We start from the raw sequence: 24317 nt of genomic DNA on the forward strand, positions 1-24317 counted from the left end.
AGGCTCCTGACCCAGAGACCGTTGGGGAGGACATCAGTGACGTGCATACACTACTCGATGATGATGATGAAGCCGATTGCACTAGGGAGCCGGGTGAAGAAGGGGCTTCATCAGGAGAAGAGGGTGGCAGCTTGCCCGTGAGGCAGCGGCTGAGCCAGCAAGCTGGTAGCATGGCTGGTAATCAGCAGGGTGGGAGGTCGGGAGCCAAACGTGCCAGGGGTAGACCACCTGCTTTGTAGCAGCCTACCTGCCCGGGAAGTAGAGGTGCAGGGGTTCACGGAGGCAGCGGCGGTAACAGTCAGTCAGTGTGAAGTGTTGGGGGGGGAAAATCACCTACTCAGCAGTGTGGCAGTTTTTTGTTAAGCCACTGGAGGAGGTTAACATGACCATATTTAAGGTGAAGCATTGCCAGGGTGCCAATGTTGGCACCACGGCCCTGCGTCAACATATGCAGCGTCACTATAAAGTGGCCTGGGAGAATGGTGGCTCCGCTGTGGTGGTCCAGGCTGCCGCAGCAACCTTCGCATCACCCAGTGGCACGCACTGGCTTTCAGGCAGTCAAGGCTACACCACCTCAGCCGAAGGGAGCTGTATGTCATTTCCATCTTCTGCTGGTCCAGATGGTCCTGCTCCTCCTTCTACTCCTCGTCAGTCATTCTGTCAACAATCTATCATCGAAGTGAATCGATTGCCAAGAGACAACAGTATGCGTGCACTCATCCAATGGCGCAGAAGCCGAATGTGCTCCTGTCCAAGTTGCTGGTGCTGCAGTCCCTCCCTTTCCAAGTGGTGGACTCTGCACCTTTCAGAGAACTGATGGCTTGTGCCGATCCAAGGTAGAGAGTCCCAGGCTGTCATTTCTTTGCGAAAAAGGCATTACCAGCCCTGCACAAATATGTGAAACAGAAGGTGGGCCAGTCCTTGAGCCTGTCGGTGTCTGCCAAGGTGCACGGCAGCGCTGACGTGTGGAGCTGTACCTATGGTCAGGGATAATACATGTCCTTTACGGCCAACTGGGTGAATGTGATTCCTGCACAGCCACACCAGTAACTTGGCCAGGTGACACCGCTTCTGCCTCCACGTTTTCACGCCGCTGGTCCTGTGACAACGTCTGCCTCCTCATTCTCCACCGTGTCCTCAGCCTCCACTGCAGGGACAATTCACAGTGCCCCTCCAGCATACCACATGTGCAGGGCATGGCGGTGTCACGCTGCTCTGCACCTGGTTTGCCTAGGAGAACGGAGTCACACAGGAGGAACTGCTCCGTGTGATTCATCAGGAAATCCAATCATGGCTTTCTCTGCGACGACTGAAAATCGAAACCATGCTGACCGACAACGGGAAGAACATTGTGTCAGCGCTGCCTCGAGGAAGGCTGAGCCATGCGCCCGCCATGGCACACGTCTTCAATCTGGTTGTCAAGCGGTTCCTGAAGTCTTCCACCCATCTGCAAGATATCATAAAAATGGCCAGGAAACTTTGCATGCATTTAAGCCACTCGTACACCGCAAAGCACACCCTCCTTGAGCTGCAGCGGCAGAATGGCATCCCCCAACATAGGCGGATATGCGACGTGTCCACCCGTTGAAATTCCACCCTCCAAATGTTGGACCGACTATATGAACAGAGAAAGGCCATCGACAAATTCTTGATGATCCAAGTGGAATAGGAGTACTCCCATGTGTAACTTCGATGTCAGCCAGTGGCAGCTGATGCGTGACACCTGCTGTTTGCTCAGGCCCTTTGAGGAGACCACGTTATTTGTCAGTCGCCAGGACTATGGGATGAACAACGTCATTCCACTGCTTCATGTCCTGGAACAGATGCTGGTAAACCTGGCTGGTCAGGGGACTGGAGACGTGACACCTAGATCTCACGACCACATGAGCCCTGTGGGGGCTGAACTGGAGTAGGAGGACATTGGCGCAAAGGCAATGTATAGCAAAATAGGTGTTTTTTTTTACTCGGGTCACAGGAGAGGAGGAGCAAGAGGGAGATGAGGCAGAGGACCCAGACACACCATGGCAGTATGCAGTGGAGATGGAAGCAGGAAGTCCCTCCGAGTCACTTGCAGAAAGGGCCCGCTGCATGCTCACTTGCTTGTGCAGTGACAGCCGAATTGTCACCATTCAGCAGAGGGATGAATTCTGGCTCTCCACGCTACTGGTCCAGAATTGGGGCCTTTTTTACACCCGCTGAGAGGGAGGACAAACTGAACTACTACAGACATCCTATGTAGTCAGTTGGCTGCAGCCCATCTGCGCCAGCGTCCATCCTCTCGCAGGTCTGACTGGGGGGGGCCCTCTGCACTCGCGTTCCACTGCCATGGCTGCTGGGGTGGGCTGGCAGGAGTAGTACCAGCTCCATCAGCAGCAGCCTGAGTCTGGAGTCACGGAAGAGCAGCTTTCTTCACCCGCATAGTGAAGAAACTACTGACCAGCAGCTAGACATAGAGCAGAACCAGCAGGTGGTGGCATACTTGGAGTGCACCCTCCCAGCCATCATTGAAGATCCCCTGGACCACTGGGCAGCCAAACTAGATTTGTGGCTGCAACTGGCCGAGTTTGCCCTGGAAAAGCTGTCCTGCCCAGTCAGTAGTGTGGCATCAGCGGGTGATTAGTACGGCGGGGGGGCATAGTTACCCCAAGAAGAACTCACCTGTCCACCCAAAATGTGGAGAGACTGACCTTTGTCAAGATGAATCAGGTGTGGATCAGCCAGGATTTCCACCCACCAATGCCTGATGCATCTGATTAGATGATTCATGCCGCCTGACCCAAACCTTGACGAGAGACCGGTTTCTTCTGGCTACCTGCCTCAGCTACTACTCTGATGCTGCCACCCACCTGATGCCACTCATCAGATGCCAAGTGCTCCTTTTTTCACCCACCTTCCTCAGCGGATACTGGTATTGCCACCCACCGCTCCATTCTGCCACTGGGTCACTTTGTGGTCTCCTGATGCTGCTGCTGCCATCTCCACACTGTCACCTTGCCACTCTGTGGCCTCCTGATGCTGTCGCCAACTCCAGACTTTCATTGTGCTACTCTGTGGCCTCCTCCTAATTTGCTGCTGCCCCCACCTCCAGACTGTCATTGTGCCACTCTGTGGTTTTAGCCTGATGCTGCCACCACCTCTGTGGCCTCCTCCTGATGTTCCTGCTGCCACCTCCAGACTCTGTCATTGTGCCACTCTGTGGTCTCCGCCTGATGCGGGTGCTGCCGCCACCTCTGTGGCCTCCTCCTGATGTTCCTGCTGCCACCTCCAGACTCTGTCATTGTGCCACTCTGTGGTCTCCGCCTGATGCGGGTGCTGCCGCCACCTCTGTGGCCTCCTCCTGATGTTCCTGCTGCCACCTCCAGACTCTGTCATTGTGCCACTCTGTGGTCTCCGCCTGATGCGGGTGCTGCCGCCACCTCTGTGGCCTCCTCCTGATGTTCCTGCTGCCACCTCCAGACTCTGTCATTGTGCCACTCTGTGGTCTCCGCCTGATGCGGGTGCTGCCGCCACCTCTGTGGCCTCCTACTGATGATGCTGCTTGCTGCTGCCACCTCCAGACTCTGTCGTTGGGCTACTCTGTGGCCAGTTATCTCTGTGGTAAATTTTCTGACACCTCCTGCTCCGAACCCAAAAGTTACAAGGATCAACAGGCCCCACTTTCAAGGTCTGTATTCATACTGAAAATCCTGATGCTACCGCCACATCAAGACTGTCATTGTGCCACTCTGTAGCCTCCTGATGCTGTCGCCACCTCCAGACTCTGTCATTGTGCCACTCTGTGGCCTCTGCCTGATGCTGCTGCTGCTGCCGCCACCTCATTCACCCTCTCCGCTCTGTCGGGGGGGCTCTACTTGTATAAGTGGTTAATAGAACAGGTTCTGTAGACATATGTGACATATGTGGAATCAGCTGATGAGGGTGTAAAAGGAGTGTGCTTTTTCTTGACACTAACATGGACCTGTAAGGTTGAGTTCATACTTAAGTTATTTGGTCAGTTTTGGCCCCGTGACTGCCCAAATAAGTGAAGTGTGCAGTGATTCTAATAGTGACGCCTGTCATCTGCATGTCATACTGACTCCTAGTAATATTTCACTACCACAGCAGACTCCCTATGCATGTTACTGCAAGGCACAGTGTTCTACACCACTGTCAAGGCTCTCTGCAGCCCGGAAATAGCCGTTTTTTAACGCGATTTGCCGCAAATAAATTCAGATTGAAGCAAATCTTTTTGGAAAATTAGACAAACCCGCCGAATCAAATTTTCGAGAAATTCCCTTATTTCTTATACTTACCCATGCTTTGCATTCTATTCTCTCCAAACCACAGTACGTCCAAACTGATATCGGTCCTACTATCAAATCACCTACAAATAGCAATTCGGTATCACAAGGCTCCTAATGTGGTAAAAAGCCCCAACAATAATACTAAGTCTGGTTGGTTTCTTTTTCCTTGCCTAGGATTCATGTTTTTTAAATTTTAACTCTTTGCCTTTCAAAAGCCTGGCTTTCGTTTTCCTCCCTCTTTCCCTTCCTCCCACAGATACACTATATGTAACCACAGGTTGGGAAAATAGTCCACTCCTCTTTGTTTATCCATTGGGGCTATTCTTTCGGGTGGAACATATTAACAAGCTATATATATTTGTATGGTAAAATTGTCCACTTACCTAAAGAGAAAGCTTCATTTAATGAATGGAGAAATTGAGGTATAAGAGTGCTGGAAGTTCTAATGGGGTGAAAAAGACAGAATTGTTAGTCATTAGGTTATTATATTTAAAATAAATTAAATCTTACTTGGTGATGCAGTATTCCTGAAGTTCTATAAACAACTTAGTAGAAGTTTTTTATTAGAATATGCATGGAGAGTGGCTGGGCAGTCTAATCCACACAACAGCATAAAAGCAGCAGCAGCATGTTCTGCATAGCATTAGATTGACATACTCGCATGACCATAATCTAGTTTTAAAATTTACCAAATTTAATCCAGGCTTCTGGACAACAGAAAAGATTTGACAATTGTCATTTCAGAAAACAGCCAGTGTTTTCTCTTTCAGATTTAGTTTGGGTTTCATACCAGAAATGTTGCCTAACCTCCTGGGCGTTTCACTGATGTCTGAATTTCTGTACCAAAATCGGTACACTGTTTTTCATGAATTTTTTTTTTTTTAAATTGTAGACCTGTAATTTACAGAAATACAAGGGTCTAGTAGATATCCTGAATATAATAAAGTTTGAAACACACAATCATGTCCAAAAAAAAAACTAATTATAATATTAAATAAAAAACACAAATCCGCTTAAACAAGAATGCATAAATAAAAAAAGTACTGAAAATGCAATAATTCGGTATACTGTATAGTACTATAGTTCAAAGTCACATACCTATAGACAAAACCACATAAATATATTTTGGATTTTAGATTGGGTACAGGACATTGTATTGAATCCAATACAAAATATTTGAATTTCCCACTACGACCTCTGTCGACGGGCGTATGCTCTGACATCATCAGGAATCGCCGAGGGACGCGTAGGCGAATGCCGTTTGTTCTAATTCTTTCCGTATCTCCATGCAAAAAGCGTTACATTTTTTGCATGGAAATTTATTTTAGATTGTAGGCTATAATTCTTAGGCATAACTCACCAAAATATGTCCAAAATTTATTAAATTTAATAATAAACTTTAAACTTTTTTTTATAAAACATTACAACTAAAAAAATCTTAAAGAAAAATAATAGTGTGTAATGTAACTGTACAGTAGCATATATATATATATATATATATATATTTTCTTTGTATTGGACTCAATACAGCTTTTTTTTGTATTGAATCCAATACAAAGTGATTTGAATTTCCCGCCCCGCCTCCCACCCACACTGACGTATGTACCGACGTCACTGGGAAACCCCAGAAATTGTCACTGCACACGCCGGGAGAAGTCAGAAGAGAGAAGACGTCTCCGTAGAAGCTGCGGGGACAAGGTAAGGTGTTTTTTTTTTTTTTTTTTTTTTTTTTTTTTTCAGTTGTAATCTGATTTGTCATACAATGTTGTATGACAATCAGATTGGACTGTAACTCTTGTTTCTATTTTTAGCTACTTCGAACCTGGTTCGGGGTAACTGCCCAGGTGGCTAATTATATTGCTAATTTTTTTGGGTCCAAATTCTTTGATACATACCATATTGTTGACAGGGTCAACATTAACAGGGTCACTTATTGGCTAACTATGCCTTGCTCAGGCAGGTGTGTGGACACTCTGTTGAACCCACTTGCTAATGCAGCATCTTCCTCAGAACTTTCTTCCCCAGTCGATCTCCATGGTGGAAAGTCCAAAGACTGGGGAGGAAGGGAGCTGGTCCTCTGCAGCAGTCACTCCTCTGCAGTTTTGTAGCATTCCCAGTTTTACTCTATACATGTATAATGAAGTGGAGATCCACTCTATCAGAGCATCCTTGGCTAATATTTTGCACTGTGCACTGCTGAAGGGAATTAGATAGTAATATGCAGATTAGTTGTTGGTCACAGTCCTTTCCTGTCATGGGTAAATAGTCCTAAAAATCTTCCTAGGTCCCAGTCAACATTTGCATTATTTACATACTGTACCAATCAACTTGCCTTACCTATTCTTGGTATGACTTTCTGGAGAATCTGTTAGCAACTCCGCCTTTTTTCTGACCTAGTGATTGTTGGCTGCCTAGACTGGTGTTTGTCTGAGACCTGACTTTGCTCTGTCTGGACCTCTCCGATACCATCTTGGCTGTATGATTATCCGTGTATGACCACTGGTTCTGTTTCATAAATTTGTTCTCTGCTGGACTCCCCAGTTCAGCCTTATCTGTGGATCTCTTTGGTTTCTGAAGCTTGCATTGCTTCTAAGATCATTGATGGAGTTCACTGAAAGGTTCATTTGACCTGCAAATATTATCCTACTAAGTTGATGTTTATTTTCTTTTAGACCGCATTAACCTGCTTCAAGCTCTTCTGTTATTTTCACATGTGTAGAAAGTAAAGTAATTCAGTTTCCAGAGTTGGATTAAGGAAAAATAAGACCTTGGGCAAGGTAGCAGCTTTGAGTCCACTTACTTTAATCATAAATATCAATGTTGCTTTCAGGCACATGATCAGACTTAAATAAAATCATTTAAGAATGAAGAATTCTAAGGAGAAAAAAAAGAGAGGTCCAAAATCCCTTACTGGGTGCTGAAATAAAAAAAGTACATACAACTTGCACTATATATAGTAACAAAATATAAATAATAAGTATTATTATTAATATTGTTATTGTTTAGATATTATAGAATGGCAACATTCTATAATATCTATATAATGTTTGGTGTAAAAGCAGAATTTAGAGAAGGGACTGGTTAAACAATGAATGGCCTAATACTTAAAAATAATTACTAAAGAACTGTCACACAATATTTACAGTGTACAATTGGAGGAATGGAGAACTATTTCTCAAATATTTCTAACTAAATTGTCTGATGATAATCTAGTCAAAATTGACAGGTTTTATTCCATGTGTAGTATTTTTTTTTTTTTTATTTTTTTTTAGTCATGTGTTTTGCTTTTTAATTGTTTTATTGTTCATTATAGGCTTCTGGTGAAGGCAGTGGAGATGAGAGCATAAACATGAACATTGGAATTTCGGAAGCAGTCAATACCATTCAACAAACTTCTGCACCAGTAGGTACCAACAGTTGAATATTAGTGCAGAATTTGTGAAGATCTCTACTGCAATGGCAAGTGAAGGCATGGGTTCCATTGGGTGAATCCTGTTAAGGTGTTTCAGAAGCCATAATGTTTACTGAACCAGAAAGAGGTTAAAGTCCACAAGTAATTATCAGCTGACACCTATTATCAGCTGATATCAGCATATCTCAACCAATCACAAATAAGAGTGGTGCTACAGCCTCCAGAGAAACGACTCTAAAATAAAAATATTACGTATGAGAAACGGCTGTACTCGCCACTTCCTAAGTGATGAAATATTGGTTGTATCGGTCTTTTTTGCAAATATACCACCTGTTGTACAGAATTTAACGTAAATCCTGTTGAGGTTGTTGTTTGTGTGTTTTTTTTTTTTTTTTTTTTTTTTTTTTTTTTTTTTTTTTTTTTTTCTCTGCATATCAGTATTTTGATTCTAGGTTAGTCTAGATTATTTATTAATAGTTGTGTAATCCATATGGGTTTTAAAATAATCAATGGCATCCAAGTAATATTTATAAAGACAGATACTACAAATACTCCCATCATATTGTAATGACACTTTGCACATTTCAAAAAAAAAAAACATAAAAAAACTGCTGTTTATCTTTGGGGTAATGGCAAATGGATTTTTGAAAAACACCTTCTAGATATTCTCTGTGCCTCTGTCCTTCGACAACTTTCTCTATTGCTGCTCTTCCATTTTCTCACTCTCACGAAGTACAGTCTCCCACTTATCCCCTGCTCCCTGGTACGTTGCTTTGTGTTACCATCCTTCGGATGGTCAACTTTTCTCATCATGACTACACTCCTGCCTGCTCCCTGGTACTTCTGCTTTGACAGATCACTTGCTGCTGATTTAGCTCACAAAGCTCCTGCTCCCTGGTAGTTTGCTTGGTTTGACAGATCTTATGTTGATACATTTCGCCCATCCTGATTAAGCTCCCCTATGTGCTCCCCGGTACCACACCTGCTTTGACTGTATTATTCCTAACCTCTCATCCTGACTATGCTCCTGTGGAGTACTGATCGCCCACCTGAATTGTGCATACTAGTTACCTCATCTCCTGATTGATGTGACGGGCTCTATTTCTGTCAAGCATATATTGGTGGCTGCAACCTGCCACTTGTCTACAACAAAATATCCTCCCTCTAAGAGGCTCTGGTATAATCCTGACAGGTGCTCAGACCCTGTGTCCTAATATGATCAGCATCAGTTGACAGGCTAGCTCTCTGGTTGACTCCCAGGATGCTGGGTCTAGATTTTTATTCTGACACACACATTGTCTATGCAGTGCAGCCCTGTGCTGAAAATAAAAAGCAAATCCAAGAAAGACCTATTATGCCATGACTACTGCAATACCTGCATAGAGAAGGGCAGAATCCAGTCAGAAGCCTGTGCTAGAACTGCAAACTGCTCCGATGCAAAGGGCCACAACCCTTGACCTTCTACAAAGAGAAGGCAGAAGTCGACTTTAACACAAGAAAAGGAGACATGGTGAAGGCCTGCCAGGAGCCTTGCCTACAACAGTGGACTGCAACATTGCCAATGCCAGTGACAATGCAAACAGGGCAGAGTTATAAGGATGGGATGAGCTTAGTACCTCCCTATGACACAAACCCTGAACGTTGTAAAAATTTCTCAGTACCAGGATGATACTCAACCCTCAACATGCCCTTAAGGAAGAAACAGCAAGGCTCCCCTTCAGGCAATTACATTAGATGCCATATGGGTAAACATTAACGGAGATGGTGGATTGCCAGGGTTTTATGTCAGCTGGTTGGCAACGCTAATAAACATTTGAGAGTATAAGAGGTGAGTAACCCATCAGTGTGCTGACATGGAGCTGTCAAAATAAGACTTTGCTCCAAACGCAAACATCAAGTATAGCGGCCCTCCAAAAACTAAAACAGCAGGCTTTCTCAAAACCTAGCCCTAATACTAGAAGCCTTTCATTACTTATATACCAACCTTTATGCCTCCCCCCACACAAACTCCTGGAGCTAAGGTGGAAGAATATCTAGGATACCCCTGCCTAAACTACAAAAAGCACATCTTGGGGCAATTAAAATTTGAAATTAGTTATGGGATAGATATTCAAGCACATACTATAAAATGTTTGGGAAAGTACTGGCCCCTCATATAGTTCTATTTGAATTATCTACATGAGGGCAATACAGTCTCTAAAGAGGGGAACAATGCGTTAATTAGCAGTCTCCCCAAACTAGGTAAATACTAGTGTTGGTGTTCGAATTCGGGTTGTCCTTATATTCGACCCGAATATGGCTGTTTGAATTCGGATTGACCTGACCTGAAAAAACTAGATTCGACTGCAAAACTACAGGAAAAAAAAATTTTTTTTTTCTTCTTAAATTATTAATTTCGTATGTGTTTTTTTTTTTTTTTTTTTTTTTTTTTTTAAATTTTTTTTTTTTTTTTTTTTTTTTTTTTTTTTTTTTTTTTTTTATTTTAAACTTGTTGTTTTTTATTTTTTACAGGTTATCAGACAATGACATAATGAATCATAATGTCATGGGATTCCTGGACCGTGGGAACTTTGCGGTCACAGCTAATTGAAAGTAGGCAATACGAGGGCAATAGAGGTTGAATGGAGATACTATCTCCATTTATACCTCTACTGCTCTGTGATTGGTTGAGAAATAGGAAACCCTGATGACAGCTCAAGCATCAGGGTTTCCCTTTCCTCAGCCAATCAGGGAGCAGAGCAATCGGCAGAACTTTACTATGCTGACAGCTCTGCTCCCTTGATCGCTCCATGATCAGTGGAGCAGAGCTGTCAGCATAGTAAAGCTCCGCTGATTGCTCTGCTCCCTGAGTTGCTGAGGAAAGGGAAATCCTGAGGATGCCTTTGCTGTCATCAGGCTTTCCCTTTCCTCAGGGAGCAGAGCAATCCCTGTTTTAGGATAATCTTACAAGATAGTAATTGGTATGTTTCTCTCCCTTCTTGGTTTGGAGCGATAGCCACCCTAAAAATGAATATACTTCTGTGATATTACTTATACTGTGTACTTCTTATGTGTACTTCTTACCTGTTTCATACACTACCTATTGCAATAACCAAAATGATCTTAAGGATCATTCAAATGAAATTGCTTACATTTGTCTGGAACAAAAAGCCACATAGGATAAATGTATCCACCCTTTACACACCAAAATCCATTAGAAGTCTCTGGGTTCCTAATCTCATGCTGTATCATTGGGATGCTCAGATAGCCGCTTTAGGCTGAACTACCATGCCAGACTCTATACTGCAGTGGACAGCTTTTGGAGGCCCTTTCTTGCCGCTCTATTCGCATGGAGTTATTGATGTGGATACCTGCTAGGAAAAGACCTGCCATTCTCTGCTCATCACTTGCCTACATATGTGCTGGTTTGGGATGGCCAGGAAAAGAACCTTGTTCTTTACTCTGCTCATTCCCTATTGGCGCCTCTTTGGGGCAATCCTGAGTTTCCCCCTGGATCACTCACAATTCAAATGTGGCAAAACAAGAGATTTTTATGCATAGGTGATTTGTTGAATAGTTAAACAATCATTAGTTTACCAATCCTAAAAGACAAACACTCAATGTCATTACCTGAAGTTTTCCCATAAATGCAGTTAAATCATTTGTGCAAGAAAAATTAAAGGGCTTTCCCTACCACTACAGTATACTCTTTTTCTGAGGAAAAAGGTGGAATTTCTATTATATACCTTAACTTCTTTGATTCCCAGAAAAAAACTTTAGCATACTTCAACCTCTTTCTACCATCTCACTAAACACATCGCTTACTGATGCAAACTTAAAAGTTTTGATGAGATATATGGTGCCAACAAAACTAAATGCATACATTTCTCCACTCTGTTCATCAAAATCGATTCTGTTCCAAAATCCTCAGCTTAGTTATCTTATTTCTTTGTAGCAGCCCATGTTTCAATAGCATGCGATTGGTAGGCAAGTAAGATTCCATTGGAATTCACTAAAAATCTGGATCATGGTAAATGACATGTACCATTAACAATAAACTAGGCAATTTTCATAAAACCTGGGACCCATGTATTGAGTATATCATTTGATAACCCCACTGGAGAAACCACACCCACTCCCCCCTCCCTTTTCTTTACATCTCTTACTATGTTCTGCTTATTTTTCATCCCCTTTTTTTATTGGTTATTGTATGGAGTCTGAACTCCAGAGCCTATTGCTCTTTTTACCCTCTGTATTTTGTGGTGCCCTAGGCTTTAGGGCCTAGTCATACGTCAATGACAGTATATTGGCACAATACCACTAATAACTATTTTATATTTTTATATATATATATATATATATATATATATATATATATATATAAAAATTCAGAGCTCAGAAAAAAAATTTTTCACAAAAAATGAGGTGTGAAATAATCTCTGAATAAGTCTTACTGTACACCACTAATCTGAACTCTCTTCTTGTTTAGAGTAATATCTGGGGCTCCAGTAAGGAGATTTATTCTAAGTTCTTGTTCTGTTGAGTTTGCTCTTACTCTGGCTTTTATCCTTGTCTGTGACACCAATGTTTTCCAAAGCAACTGTCTTGCTAATAAAATGTGATGGCAATAAATTAACTGTCAGCAATCAGTTAAATCTTTAAAAGCAAAGATATATATGTCTGTGTAGCCTTAGCCTCGGGATTGCCAAATGTTTTCCTGAGCAATAAATACTTCAATGCAAATACCTATGTGTTACTATTTAAACAAACAGGTACACACAAGTCCACTTTGGTTCCAATTTTTGACTTTTATGAAATGTGATTTTCTTTTTCTATTTTAAAATTTGATGTTATGTCTATTAGCTAGGGAATTAACTATATGCATTTTTGGTTTATCTGGCAAAATGTTCTAAAAATGTACTATTATCTAGGTCTTAAGTTCTTTTGCCCTGCATATTTTATACAGGCATACCAAATGTCATATTTTTTGCTGTGAAGAAAACCTTTAAACATTTCTGTTCACTTACGATAGAGGAAAATTGTTTTATTTTAATTTGTTTCCTGCTGAGTTGATGCATTACTCCCTAATTTTATTTGAACTGTTGTTTTATTTGAAAGCATCCTCTCTTTACAGTAATTTTGCCTTTAAAGTACAATTTGTGCACAGTACTTTAACCTCCCTAGCGGTAACCCCGAGTGTGATTCGGGGTAGAAAAAAGTTGCTAAAAGCAGTAACACTCGGGGTAGGTAATCCTATGGAAGTAATAGTAAATACAGCGCTTGCCTGACCTGCAGGCATCCTGCGCCGTCCATTGCCACGATCTTTGCCTTCTCTCTTCCTCCGGCCGGCTTCTGCACCCGAAGAGTCACCGGGGAGTTACCGGTGACGTCGGTGCGTGTGTACGTTGCCGGCGGGGTGCGAAATTCAAAAATCATTTGTATTGCATTCAATGCAAAATAATTGTATTGAATGTAATACATTGTATTTATATGTGTAAAAGCAGTACAATGAACATTTATTTTACAGTATATATAATAGTATGAGTATAATATGTATTTTTTTTTTTTTTTTACAATAATAAAAAATATATATATTTTTTAAATATATAGATGTTTAATTTATTCAGTTTATTATTTTTACGTGATTTTGTGTTTCAAACTTTATTATACTCATACTATTATAATATACTGTAAAATAAATGTACCGCTTTTAGACATATAAAACCAGAAAGAAATGAACCGCTAGGGAGGTTTAATATTAAATAGTGACTGTTGCTTGTTCCAGTATTCTGAATAATACATTTAACTATATAATTTATTATAAAGTGGTTTTCAGTTGGTAGCTATCTATAGACATTTTACGTTCCACCTTGAGTGATAGGAGTTTGATATTGTGCTTGTTTTGGTAATGAAGGTGAACTGGCATTTCTGCCTAGTAAACCTACAGGAAGATTGTGCAATTGCTTTTTTTGTGTGGTCTTGCTTCGCTTTTCTTTAACTAATAAACTATTTTTAAAAACTTAATTTGTTCTTTATTATTCAGACATTTACAGTAAACAGTTTGCATAATGTAATGTTGTTGCAGTATCTGTTGGGCCCTATATTTTATGCCATATTGGTGTTTGTAGATAACATTTGAACAATCCTGTTTCTCTACCATTTTCCTAAAAACTGCTTTCAATATTATAATATATGATCATAAATATATAATATTATATGATCATAAGAACAACATAATACAATAGCATAAAAGTATTTGATACCACTTTCTCTTTTTTTGTTTGTTCCTGTTTTTTAGCCAAAAGCTTTAACTGGACCTGTAAACCAACGTCCTACAGTACCAGGCTACATCGAAGTGGTGGTCCTTTCAAACTCCTCTCAAAATATGAAAAAAAATAACCACGCTCATATCACAGGCAAGAATATATAAGAGCCTAGTCCCTAGTAAATGTACTATTTGTAAAATTTCAAGGCAATGTACAATGTTGATAAGGAAATACATGGAAAATTATTTGCAATGTCAGTGAAAAAGTAGTTAGCAGAGTTTATAAAACAATGTAATTATCAATATGTCAACGCTTTAATTTTATTTTGGTATGATTCAGAACTAAATTACTAACTGCACTAATAGGGGTGTATTTATAATTCATTCTCCTGCCAATTTCCTATTGTGACAGCTGTGCAATTTAACAATTGGCCACTAGTTGACAAAACAAGTAATTGAGCGTGATTTGTTACAGCTGTCCATGACTGGAAAAGATACAATTCGATCAGTTATCCTGGGTGATCCAGCAAACCTTAATAGATCTGGTCCAGGATTGAAAATATTCGCTAACAAGTAGCAAATGACTTTTAAGAAATCCATTCCAGGCATGCTGGATTACCCAGGTTCACCAATGAAAAGTGTAGAGACGTCTGAATACTTATCAGTGAATTTCAGATGAATTGACAAAGGATGCATACTAAGGGCTCTATTTATAAATAGAGTCCCTGCCAAGTACTTTTTGTGGGCTCTCTGGAGTGTATCCCAGCTGTGTGACACTTTTGATTCATTACATAAGGGTAAAAACAATAAATAAAATAAATATGTGAAAGTTTGGATGTGTAGGTATACAATGCCAACTGCAACATAGTTCAAGAAATATTTTTATTACCTTAGCTGCTTGCCTTAAAGAACATGTGCTACAATAACAGAAACTATAACTATAATTTCACTTTGCATCATGATGTACATTTTTTCAAGTTATTTTTGCAGCCTATGTGGTGCAGTACTGTAGATATCTCTTGGCCGAGAGTATGGTCATACAGGTCACTATCCTGATGCTACATCTGTATTCCCTCACCACAAAACCCTGTCAATTTGTAAGAGTGGTGGTGATAAAATTATAGTGCATTGCAGTTGAATATGGTTTGCCATCTACTTTTATAAACAGTGTTCCTACGTAACATTTCAATTTTTCAAAAAAACAAAAACAGATCTCCCAACAGAAAACCAGAGCCAGCTACTGGAACAGCATCTGTTGAGAATCAAACCTGATACAGGTGCATAATATAAGTTTTGCAAACTTACAGAGATCTGGACATTTTGACCTGTCATCTGTCTATATAAATAAGTTAAGCATAGACAAAGAGTTAAGGGAACATTCGATGCCTAGGGGTTGGGGTTCTGCAATTCATAGAAGGGTTTACAGTTATAAACTTCTACTGCCTAACTCTGCCATCAGAACTCCACCTCCTGTCTACCACTTTTTATAGGTAGACATTTTTAGAGATTACATTATAATTGCTTACAACCTTTAGCCTAAATTGGAGTGAGGTGAGGGCAACTAAACTAATATGATTATATCTCCAGCACCTATGAGGGCGCAGGACCTTTTTTTTTTTTTTTAATTTAGGTGGATTTCCAGGATTAATGTTTGGGTCAAAACTCAATTTCTGGCCAATTTTGTGCACTTTGGGAACAACTCTTATTGCACCATTTTGGCCTTCTCCCTTGGTCAGCTAAATAACAAAAGCCAATGTGTAGGGTCCTGGTCAGTACCAGTATTCACCAGTCTCCAATCTCAAGCTGCAGTCTTCACCAGATTGTCAGGAACAGGCAAAGGTCAGCAAGAGAAAAACACTCAATCTCTTTTTTTTTTTTTTTTTTTTTTTCCCAAGAGTACAAATAACAGAGACAGACACACAAATTACAATAAAGTATTAAAGCAGAACAAAATCTGCATATATTTTGCATATTTAAATCAAAGAATCGGCACATTTTTTTCCAAAAAATAAGTCTCTGGTCCACGGCTAAAGTAACAAAGTCCGTTTTATAGCAGAAAAAAAAGAACATAAGGTCCATTCCTGAAAGCAAAGTATGAAGTTAGTTTGTAAAAAAAATAAAACAAAAGTCCAAATTTCCCTTTTCCTAGGTAAAGATACATATGAACAGGAACCAAGATTATCTTTTAAACAGATAAGTACATAGCATTTTCCAACATATACAGAACATTTCTACATATATTTTTGACCATAACCAAAAACTATTTTCACAAACACAAATTTTTGCTTTCCTTTTTCACAAAAAACATATTTTGGCAAATACACAAAAAAGAAATTACACAAGTTTATTCCACATATACATTCCCCAGGTATGTCCCCGGTCTGGTTGAGGAATCAACCAGACCGGGACATACAGGAGAACTCACAAAACCCCTCCTATGCTGAAAGGCATGCAGGGGCAGGCACTTATGGACACGCTGCCAAGCAATATCTTTTAACTTGTTTATTAGAAATTGTTCGTCCACATTTGTGCTGACCTTTCTATAGTAAAAGGGAGTATAAGCGCAATTTCCTCCTCTGTTTTGCAGCATACTTGAGAAAATATGACCATGTGTTAGATTTGGTTTGGAGGCACTTGAAGCGGAGGGAGAAAAAACTGGACCACAGAAAGATCCTAATATCTGGGAGGTCTTTACCCCCATTTGCCTTGCTTTTGTGCACAATTGACCTTTCAATTTTTTTAACAGTTAAGCTCCAGAAAAATTTGAAGATATTTCTAATAATTTTTTAAATTATGGTGAGTGATGGTGGATAGACTAAGCTTAGGTGTTGTAACTGAGGCAGAATTATTGATTTTACAACCAGCACTTTACCTTCTAAGGGTAAGTTACGTCGTTTCCAGAATTCAATTCTTTGGCTTATTTTTCCTTGGACAATGCTCCAGCTTTGGTGCCCGTTGTTTTGATGGTCAAAAAACACTTCCAAAATTTTGATAGCTTGACTTAATTTTTAGATGTTGAAGCTGCTATTGGCCAAGATAAAGACAATTACACTTGTTGATATTTAGTTCAAATCTTGAGCCTGTACAAAAAAATTCAGTGGTTAGAACTGCCCTGTTGAAAGCAGCTTCTGTGGTACAGAGGACAGTAACATCGTCCATGTATGTGCAAATTTTGGCAGACTGACCACCACACCACTGTCCTTCCTTAAGGATGACAGAAATGGTTCTAAGGCACAGATAAATTGAAGAGGAGAGAGAGGGCATCCTTGTTTAACTCTGAGTTAAACGTCATCCGATAAGAAGCTATTGTCTAAGACTTTGCTAGAAGCACCACTGTAAAGACATTTGATTTGGTAATGTCTGGTGTAACAGGAAACCCTATTTTTTTTTCAACACTTTCCACAGATAGATATGTGAAACTTTATCAAACACTTTTTGGAAGTCTAAGGACAAAAAGGCCAATTTTTGCTTTCTCACGTTTGAGTACCATAGCACATCTCTCAGTAAATTTAGACCATCATGTGCACTTCTACCAGGGATCCCACAGACCTGATCACCCTGAATAACTTTATCAACAACTTCTCTACTATCAACTACTTTTTTTTTTTTTTTTTTTTTTTTTTTTTAACTTTATTTTTAAATTTGACATTCAAGAAACCAACAGTAAACGTTACAAAAAATTGCATGACATATGACATAATTGCATGTCAAAACATTAAAATGGTTATTGGTCAAAAATATACTAAACATTATAGATAAATGAGACATCTGCATAAGATGGCCTCCTGTAGGTCAACATTTTGTAAAACAAAGTCTCCCATAACAATAAAGATACACATTGTACAATGCATAGCTCACATACATTACAGCAATACATATTCCCAGACATTATAAGTCTTTACCAAAGAATCTGCATAGTTATCACTGACATGTAAGATATTCTGCTGACCAAATAAATTGTTCCTAATAAAACCATATGCGCGTGTTTTTAGTTGTAGCCTGCTCGTCAGTTGCCAATAGATCTTCTATAGCTGTAATATTACCTTTATTTATCCATTGTTTAATAGTTGGTGACCCTGTTTGTTTCCCTAAAATAGGAATGCAGCTTTTTGCAGCATTTAGAAGGTGACGTAGAAGGGGATGCATTATATTTCTTTCTGGACATGGTGGAGACATGGAGCAAGGCCAGCTCTGGCTTATCCCGAATAGACACATCTGTCCGTGTTTACCAATATCTGTTACCTTTCCCCAAAATGATTGCAGAAGCGGGCAGTTCCAAAATTTATGCAATAGTGTTCCCTGGGCACTTTGGCAGCACCAGCAAAGAGGGCTAACAGCAGGGTACATTTTAGCCAGGACCACCGGCGTTCTATTTTGAAATTAGTTTCTTGGTAGTGCCTGCTAATAGACGCCTTATGGCCAAAGTAAAATAATTGCTGTCTTTGTCTGGGAAAGATAACTGTAACTCTTTCCCATCTCTCAATGTATCTGGGTGTACCCCCAGAATATTGGGAAAGTAACATCTGGTAGGAATACAACAGGGTTCCCCTCACTGGTCCCTCTGCTACACACAATTGTTCTAGCGTCGTAAGAGATCTATTAATCCGGTGCGGGGCCGGTATAGAGCCCAAAAAATGTCGGAGTTGAAGTGATCTCCAGGGGCCAAGATCAGGTAGCAAGTAATCTTCCTGCAACTGTCTCTCTAGTGCCCAGCCACTAGAAGAGAGCCTCATCCTTTCCATTCTCGAACGTCTCCAGCTGCGGAAAACAGGGTCTGTAAAACTGGGTGTGAATGCTGGATGGCCTAAAACGGGAGACAACGGGGAAGGATATAGTTCAATTTTTAATTCACCACACGCACAGTTTCCCCAAGAAGAGGGTGTCTCTTAATTGAAGCAATAGCGCCGGGAGGCGACCATACCACCAGATGTTTAGGCACCGGAGAAACAGCTTCTTCCAATTTAATCCACACCTTTATATCCTTATGCCGACACCAATCGATCAGGCGGGTCAGATGAACTATCGTATGGTAGAGTACTGGGTCTAGAAAAGCCATACCTCCAAGGGGCATAACATTCATTTTAAGAATGTTACAGTGCCCAAACCAGGAGAACATATTCTGTCTCCATCTCTGTAGGTCATGTCATATCACATTGAGCAGTGTTAGAAAGTTCAGCATAAGTGTACGGGAGAAATGTGCCTAGATACTTAATAGCGCCCGTTGCCCACTTAAATAGAAAAGTGGGCGACAGAGTGCGCACCAATCTATGTGATAGCGTGATGTTTGGGCTTCTGATTTTTGTAAATTGATTTTAAATTAGAGATGTGTGCATAGTCCCCTAGTTCTTTCAGTAGATTAGGGATGGAAATTGGCGATGTCACGAAGAATAACAAATCCTCCTCATATGCCGCTACTTTGTGAAGAGTCACCTATGGAGACACCTGCAATAATTGGATTGGAGCTTATGTGTCTCAAAAAAGGCTCAAGCATCAATATAAATAGTAGGGGCGAAAGGGGGCAGGGTCCCATTTGTAATAGAAAATGAGTCAGAAAGAACCCCATTCGCTCCCAATCGTGCCGTGGGATTAGAGTAAAGAGCTACTATCCACTGGAGCAGCCTTTAGGGGATACCAATATGTGACAGCATTAACTTAAAGTAGTTCCAATATATTCTATCCAATGCCTTCTCAGCATCGGTAGGGAGGAGCATCATAGGTATGATATTGGATGGAACATGATGGATTATATTGGGAGTGCAGACTGTATTATCCCTAGCTTCTCAATAGGGCAAAAAGCCACTTTGGTCATTATGTATCAGAGATTGCAGGATAGGGGTCAATCTGCGAGCTTTAACACTAAAGAACAGTTTTAAATCGGCATTTAACAACGAGATTGGCCTGTAACTCAAACAAAGAAAAGGGTCCTTTTCAGGCTTGGGAATTACTGTAATGTGGGCCGTGAGTGTGTCAAGCGGCAGGGAGTTTGCATCAGAAATAGCGCTAAAAGCAGCCAAAAGAGGCTGGGCCAATTGAGTTTGGAACCTTTTTTTGTAATATGCATGAGTGAGTGAAGAGTGAAGCCATCCGGGTCTGGGGCTTTACCCGTCGCGGCTTTAGAAATCGCAGACTGTAACTCAGGTAATCAGAGCATCTAGTGCTTCCAATACTTCCTCTGGAACTTTTGGAATCCCCGAGGATTCCAAGTAATCTTTAATCACACTGGTGGTTGCAGCATAGTAGAATCCTTCGGGGTCCTCAAATTATAAAGGTTTTTGGTAAAAATGGCAGGAGGAGGCTGCTATTTCTTCGGAAGAGTGGTGTATAGAACCTGTACGTGATGATATACTAGATATATAGGACAGTAACCACTTTGCTCTGATAGCTTGTGCTAAGGCTGCCCCATATTTATTTGCATTCTCATAAAAGAAGCCTCTACATTTGGCCAAGTGTGCTCTAGCCTTTCCAAGTTCAAAGAGGCTATGCGTTCCCGAAGTCGGGATATGTTTGCTTCTAGATCTGGTGTGTGGTTACATTTATGAGTAATTTCTAGTTTATATAGTTCTTACAGCAGATCATTATATTTGGCCTGCTGTTCTATCTTAGCTCTATGTCCAAGCTGCATGAGGAGGCCCCTAATAACACATTTGTGCGCCTCCTATACAACCAATGGGTTTTGAACCGATGAGGAGTTACAAAGAATATATTCTTGCAGTTCTTCTTCTATTAGCAGACCATTATCTGGAGACTGCAGGAGGTCCTCATTTATTCTCCAGTAGCAGAGTCTAGGTGTTGGGATGTCTGATGCAAGAGTTATGCTAACCAGGGCATGATCAGAAAACGCGGCAGTACCTTTGGATGAGGAATGTACATTCGGGAGCATATCATGTTTCACAAAAAAGAGAGCTATCCTAGAATACATTTTGTGAACCGGGGAGTAAAAAGGAATATTCCTGCTCAGTAGGGTGTTGTATCCTCCATATATCTATCAACTGGTGAGCATGTAGCAGTTGTTTAATTCTCCTAAGGGTAGAGAACGGTAAGTGAGATGTGCCCTTAAAAACATCCCTACTCGGGTCAAAAGCCAGGTTAAACTCTGCCCACAAAAATCCTCCACCGTGTCTAGAACACCATCCAAAAAATACACTTGATCAACATTGGGCACATAAATGTTAACAAAAGTATATAAGCGTGTACCAACCGTGCCCTTCAAAATCAAAAGGTGACCGTCATAATCAGACCGCATGTCCTTTTAAGGTCCAGGGCAGTGATTTAGAAATAAGATTGCTAACACCCTGGACTTAGAGTCCAGGGAAGTGCCATGATAAGACAACTGAAAACCCTTATTTTTAAGATTTTGTATTTTGTTATGCCAGAAATGGGTCTCTTGAATAAAGGCTATGTGATGGGTAATGTTAGTAAGTGCAATGGAACGTTTGGTAAGGGAATTAGGCCCTTTGGCATATAAAGATACTATCATCATCTTTGCTAGTACAGATGAAGAGCACTAGAGGTATGTACTGGACTGTGTTACCGGTCTATAGGAAGAGAGACTAAAAGGGACCAGAAAAAAATAAGTCAGGAGAGGAAAAGGTCTAGTGTGGGGAAGGTGAATCAGTGTTTGATAAAAAAAAATTTAGGTAAGTATGAGTAGTACTACACAAGGAACTCCGCTCCCTGTGGAAGCGGAGCGCCCTATTGGGGGGAAAGTAGTGCACAACAGCAAGAGAGCAAGGGCCTCCTTGCTGCGGGTGGCATTTTATAAACTTACAATCATTAAATATATCAGTGCAGCAGTCAACCGAACAACATAGTTAACATACAATACCAATAAACATATGGTTGTCCCAACATGGAACGTAAACTCACGACTTCCAACATCTTCCAGTGTCAAGATCGAGCTTGAGGAGGCTAGTTACCAGTCCCCAGTAGTGAGGTAGAACAGAGTCACAACGAGGGCCTTCCATGCCTTCTGTGTGTTGCATGGAGGCCTCAACTCTTGAGAGCATGCTATCTATGTCTGATTTAGTAGGCAAAGAGAGTACTGACCTCATGGTGGATAATTTAGCATGAAGTGCCTGTACAGCGCCAGGAGAGCTTTCAGAAATGCTGGTAATAGCAGAGATGCAAAGCTAGCCAGGATTTCCTGCATGTCAGTGGAGCCTGCTGCCCACTGGAGGATGCACGCGGAGGTGCCGCCATCTTGGATCAGGGCCAGCTCTGGGATTCAGCACTGCTGGACGGGAAATAACGGAGTAACCCTGCCTCTCTCTGCTTCCTGATCTGCCTCAGAGTCCTCTTGCCTTGGGGCATTAGGGTGGGGACACGGGAGCAGGATATATCAAAGCCAGACTAGGGTAATGCCGCCGTTCACAGGGAGCTGAGTGCCTGCACGTCCTCACTCCTCCATCGCGCGGCTACCCCACTTTAGCAGTGATGGCCTCTGCTATTTCATTTTTTAAATTATTAATTTCCTCCTCCATTGGATTGCCATTTTTTCTAAACTTGCTAAAAGTTTGGCGCTGTTTGTTTAGCCTCTGGAACCATTTTACTTTCCTCCTTGCTTCCTGTATTACCTTCTAGATAACTTTTCTTTTTTGATGTTGTCATCCTACCAATTTATGAAGTTGTGAAATTTGCATATGTCCCTCCACCATGACTTGTATGCTAATGTGTTATGGATTTTGATCCCAAGATCCTCTTGAAGCGTGGTATTTAGCCTCCAGATCCCCGGTCCCTTGAATGTAACTGATAATTTTAGGTGAATGTACAAAAACTTATGACTTATAAACATAACCATTCAGATGTAGCTTTTTCCAGACCTCCTGCAACTTGAGATAAGCCATCATGTTTTTCAGCTGTTAAGATGTATTATAGTGCTCCCTTGTTCTACAGCCTTTTCACCTGGTAATACGCAGTTAAAATCACCACAAACAATTGCAGGGGAGGAACCTGGAACGAAGACCTGTATGGCATTAAGCAATTCAGCTCGCTCATTTTTTCCCGGGGAGCAGTGGATATTAAACATCCCGAGTTCCTTCCCCTTAACCCCCCTAGCGTTCTAATTCTGTAATTTTTTGATGCAAAAAGTGATCCTATTTTTTTTGCATAGAAATTTTTGTTTATATTGTAGGCCTGTAATTCTTAGGATTAAATCCCGGGTATAATAATTATATTTATTTATTATATTATAATCGTAAATTATAATATAATACACAATTATATTACATAATTATAAAAAAATTATGAAATAATAGACCACAACAGTGTAAATTATCAAATTTTTTTTTTTTTTTATCAACAAATTCTAACTGAAATTTTCCAAACAAGGGTGCAATATTATTCATAAATAAGAAGATAAATTAAATGCAGATTTTAGAAAAAAAAAATGATTTACATTTTTAGTGGACATCCCGGGTGTGGTAGATTTTGAAGCAGGGTGCTGCACAAAGTCCAACATCACAGTCTGGACAGTAGAACCTGGTTTCCTTGCGTTTCTTCCTTCCTCTGTCATCGGTCTTTGAGCAGCAAACCACGCACATCCTTGTAGGTGCTGCCTTTTTCTGGGTTGGTGGGATGTATTCAACGAAGTGACGACTGGTCAGGCGTTCTGGGTTGACAATGGTGGAAGCATGACGTCCAGGTCTATTCATAGCCACTGATGGTGTTTGGTGGTTCTTGACTATGGATTCGGAAACTTGCAAAATGAAGTCTGAATGATTCACAGGCCTCTGATTTTTTTTTTTTTCTGTATAGAACGTAGGCATTCCATAGGCACTGCTCAACTAGATGCCTGAAAATCTTCTTGTAGTACTTCCTTTGCTGTTTCCTCATTGCTGGGTAGAATGTCATGGCTTGTTCAGCTCTGACTACAACAACACCATGGGAGGTGTGGACAATCACCACCTGTGGCTTTATCACTTCTTTCCCACGTTTTGTGTGTACCAGAACAGTGGAGGCATCATGGGCAGTACTCATCAGGCACACATCTTTCTTGTCACGCCATCTTAGGGCCATCATCTTGCTTTTCTGCCAGGCAACAATTTCTCCTTTCTTCAGCTTCCCTTTTGCAAACAGTGGTGGAAGGTTGCGCTGGTTAGCCCTAACGGTTCCATACACATCTGTTCTGTGTTGCAGAAGGAACTCATAAAGCTCAAGAGATGTGTAGAAATTGTCATTTGTGACACAATAGCCCTGACCTAGCAATGGCTCAATGAGGGATAGCACTGAAGATGTTGCCAATCCATAATGGCTGTATCTGGTGTTGAACTGTGTCCCTTTTCCAGTGTACAGTACTGTATTCCAGATGTAGCCAGATGAGGATTCGCACAGCATATAGGTCTTCACGCCAAATCGTGCCCTCTTTGACGCAATGTACTGC

The 24317-nt window shown here is 41.0% G+C and overlaps 1 protein-coding gene across 4 annotated transcripts in view; it reads left to right on the plus strand.

The window, feature by feature from the left end:
• Positions 1–24317, plus strand: part of COL15A1 (collagen type XV alpha 1 chain) — a 493232-nt gene that overhangs the window by 92919 nt on the left and 375996 nt on the right. For all 4 annotated transcript variants that reach the window (XM_072411944.1, XM_072411942.1, XM_072411943.1 and 1 more), the window contains exons 5-6: positions 7597–7686; positions 13973–14090. In XM_072411944.1, the coding sequence (XP_072268045.1) occupies positions 7597–7686; positions 13973–14090 (208 nt within the window). The remainder of the gene's footprint in view (positions 1–7596; positions 7687–13972; positions 14091–24317) is intronic.

The sequence above is a fragment of the Pyxicephalus adspersus genome, chromosome 5, assembly GCF_032062135.1.
Source record: "Pyxicephalus adspersus chromosome 5, UCB_Pads_2.0, whole genome shotgun sequence".
Taxonomy (NCBI): Eukaryota; Metazoa; Chordata; class Amphibia; order Anura; family Pyxicephalidae; genus Pyxicephalus; species Pyxicephalus adspersus.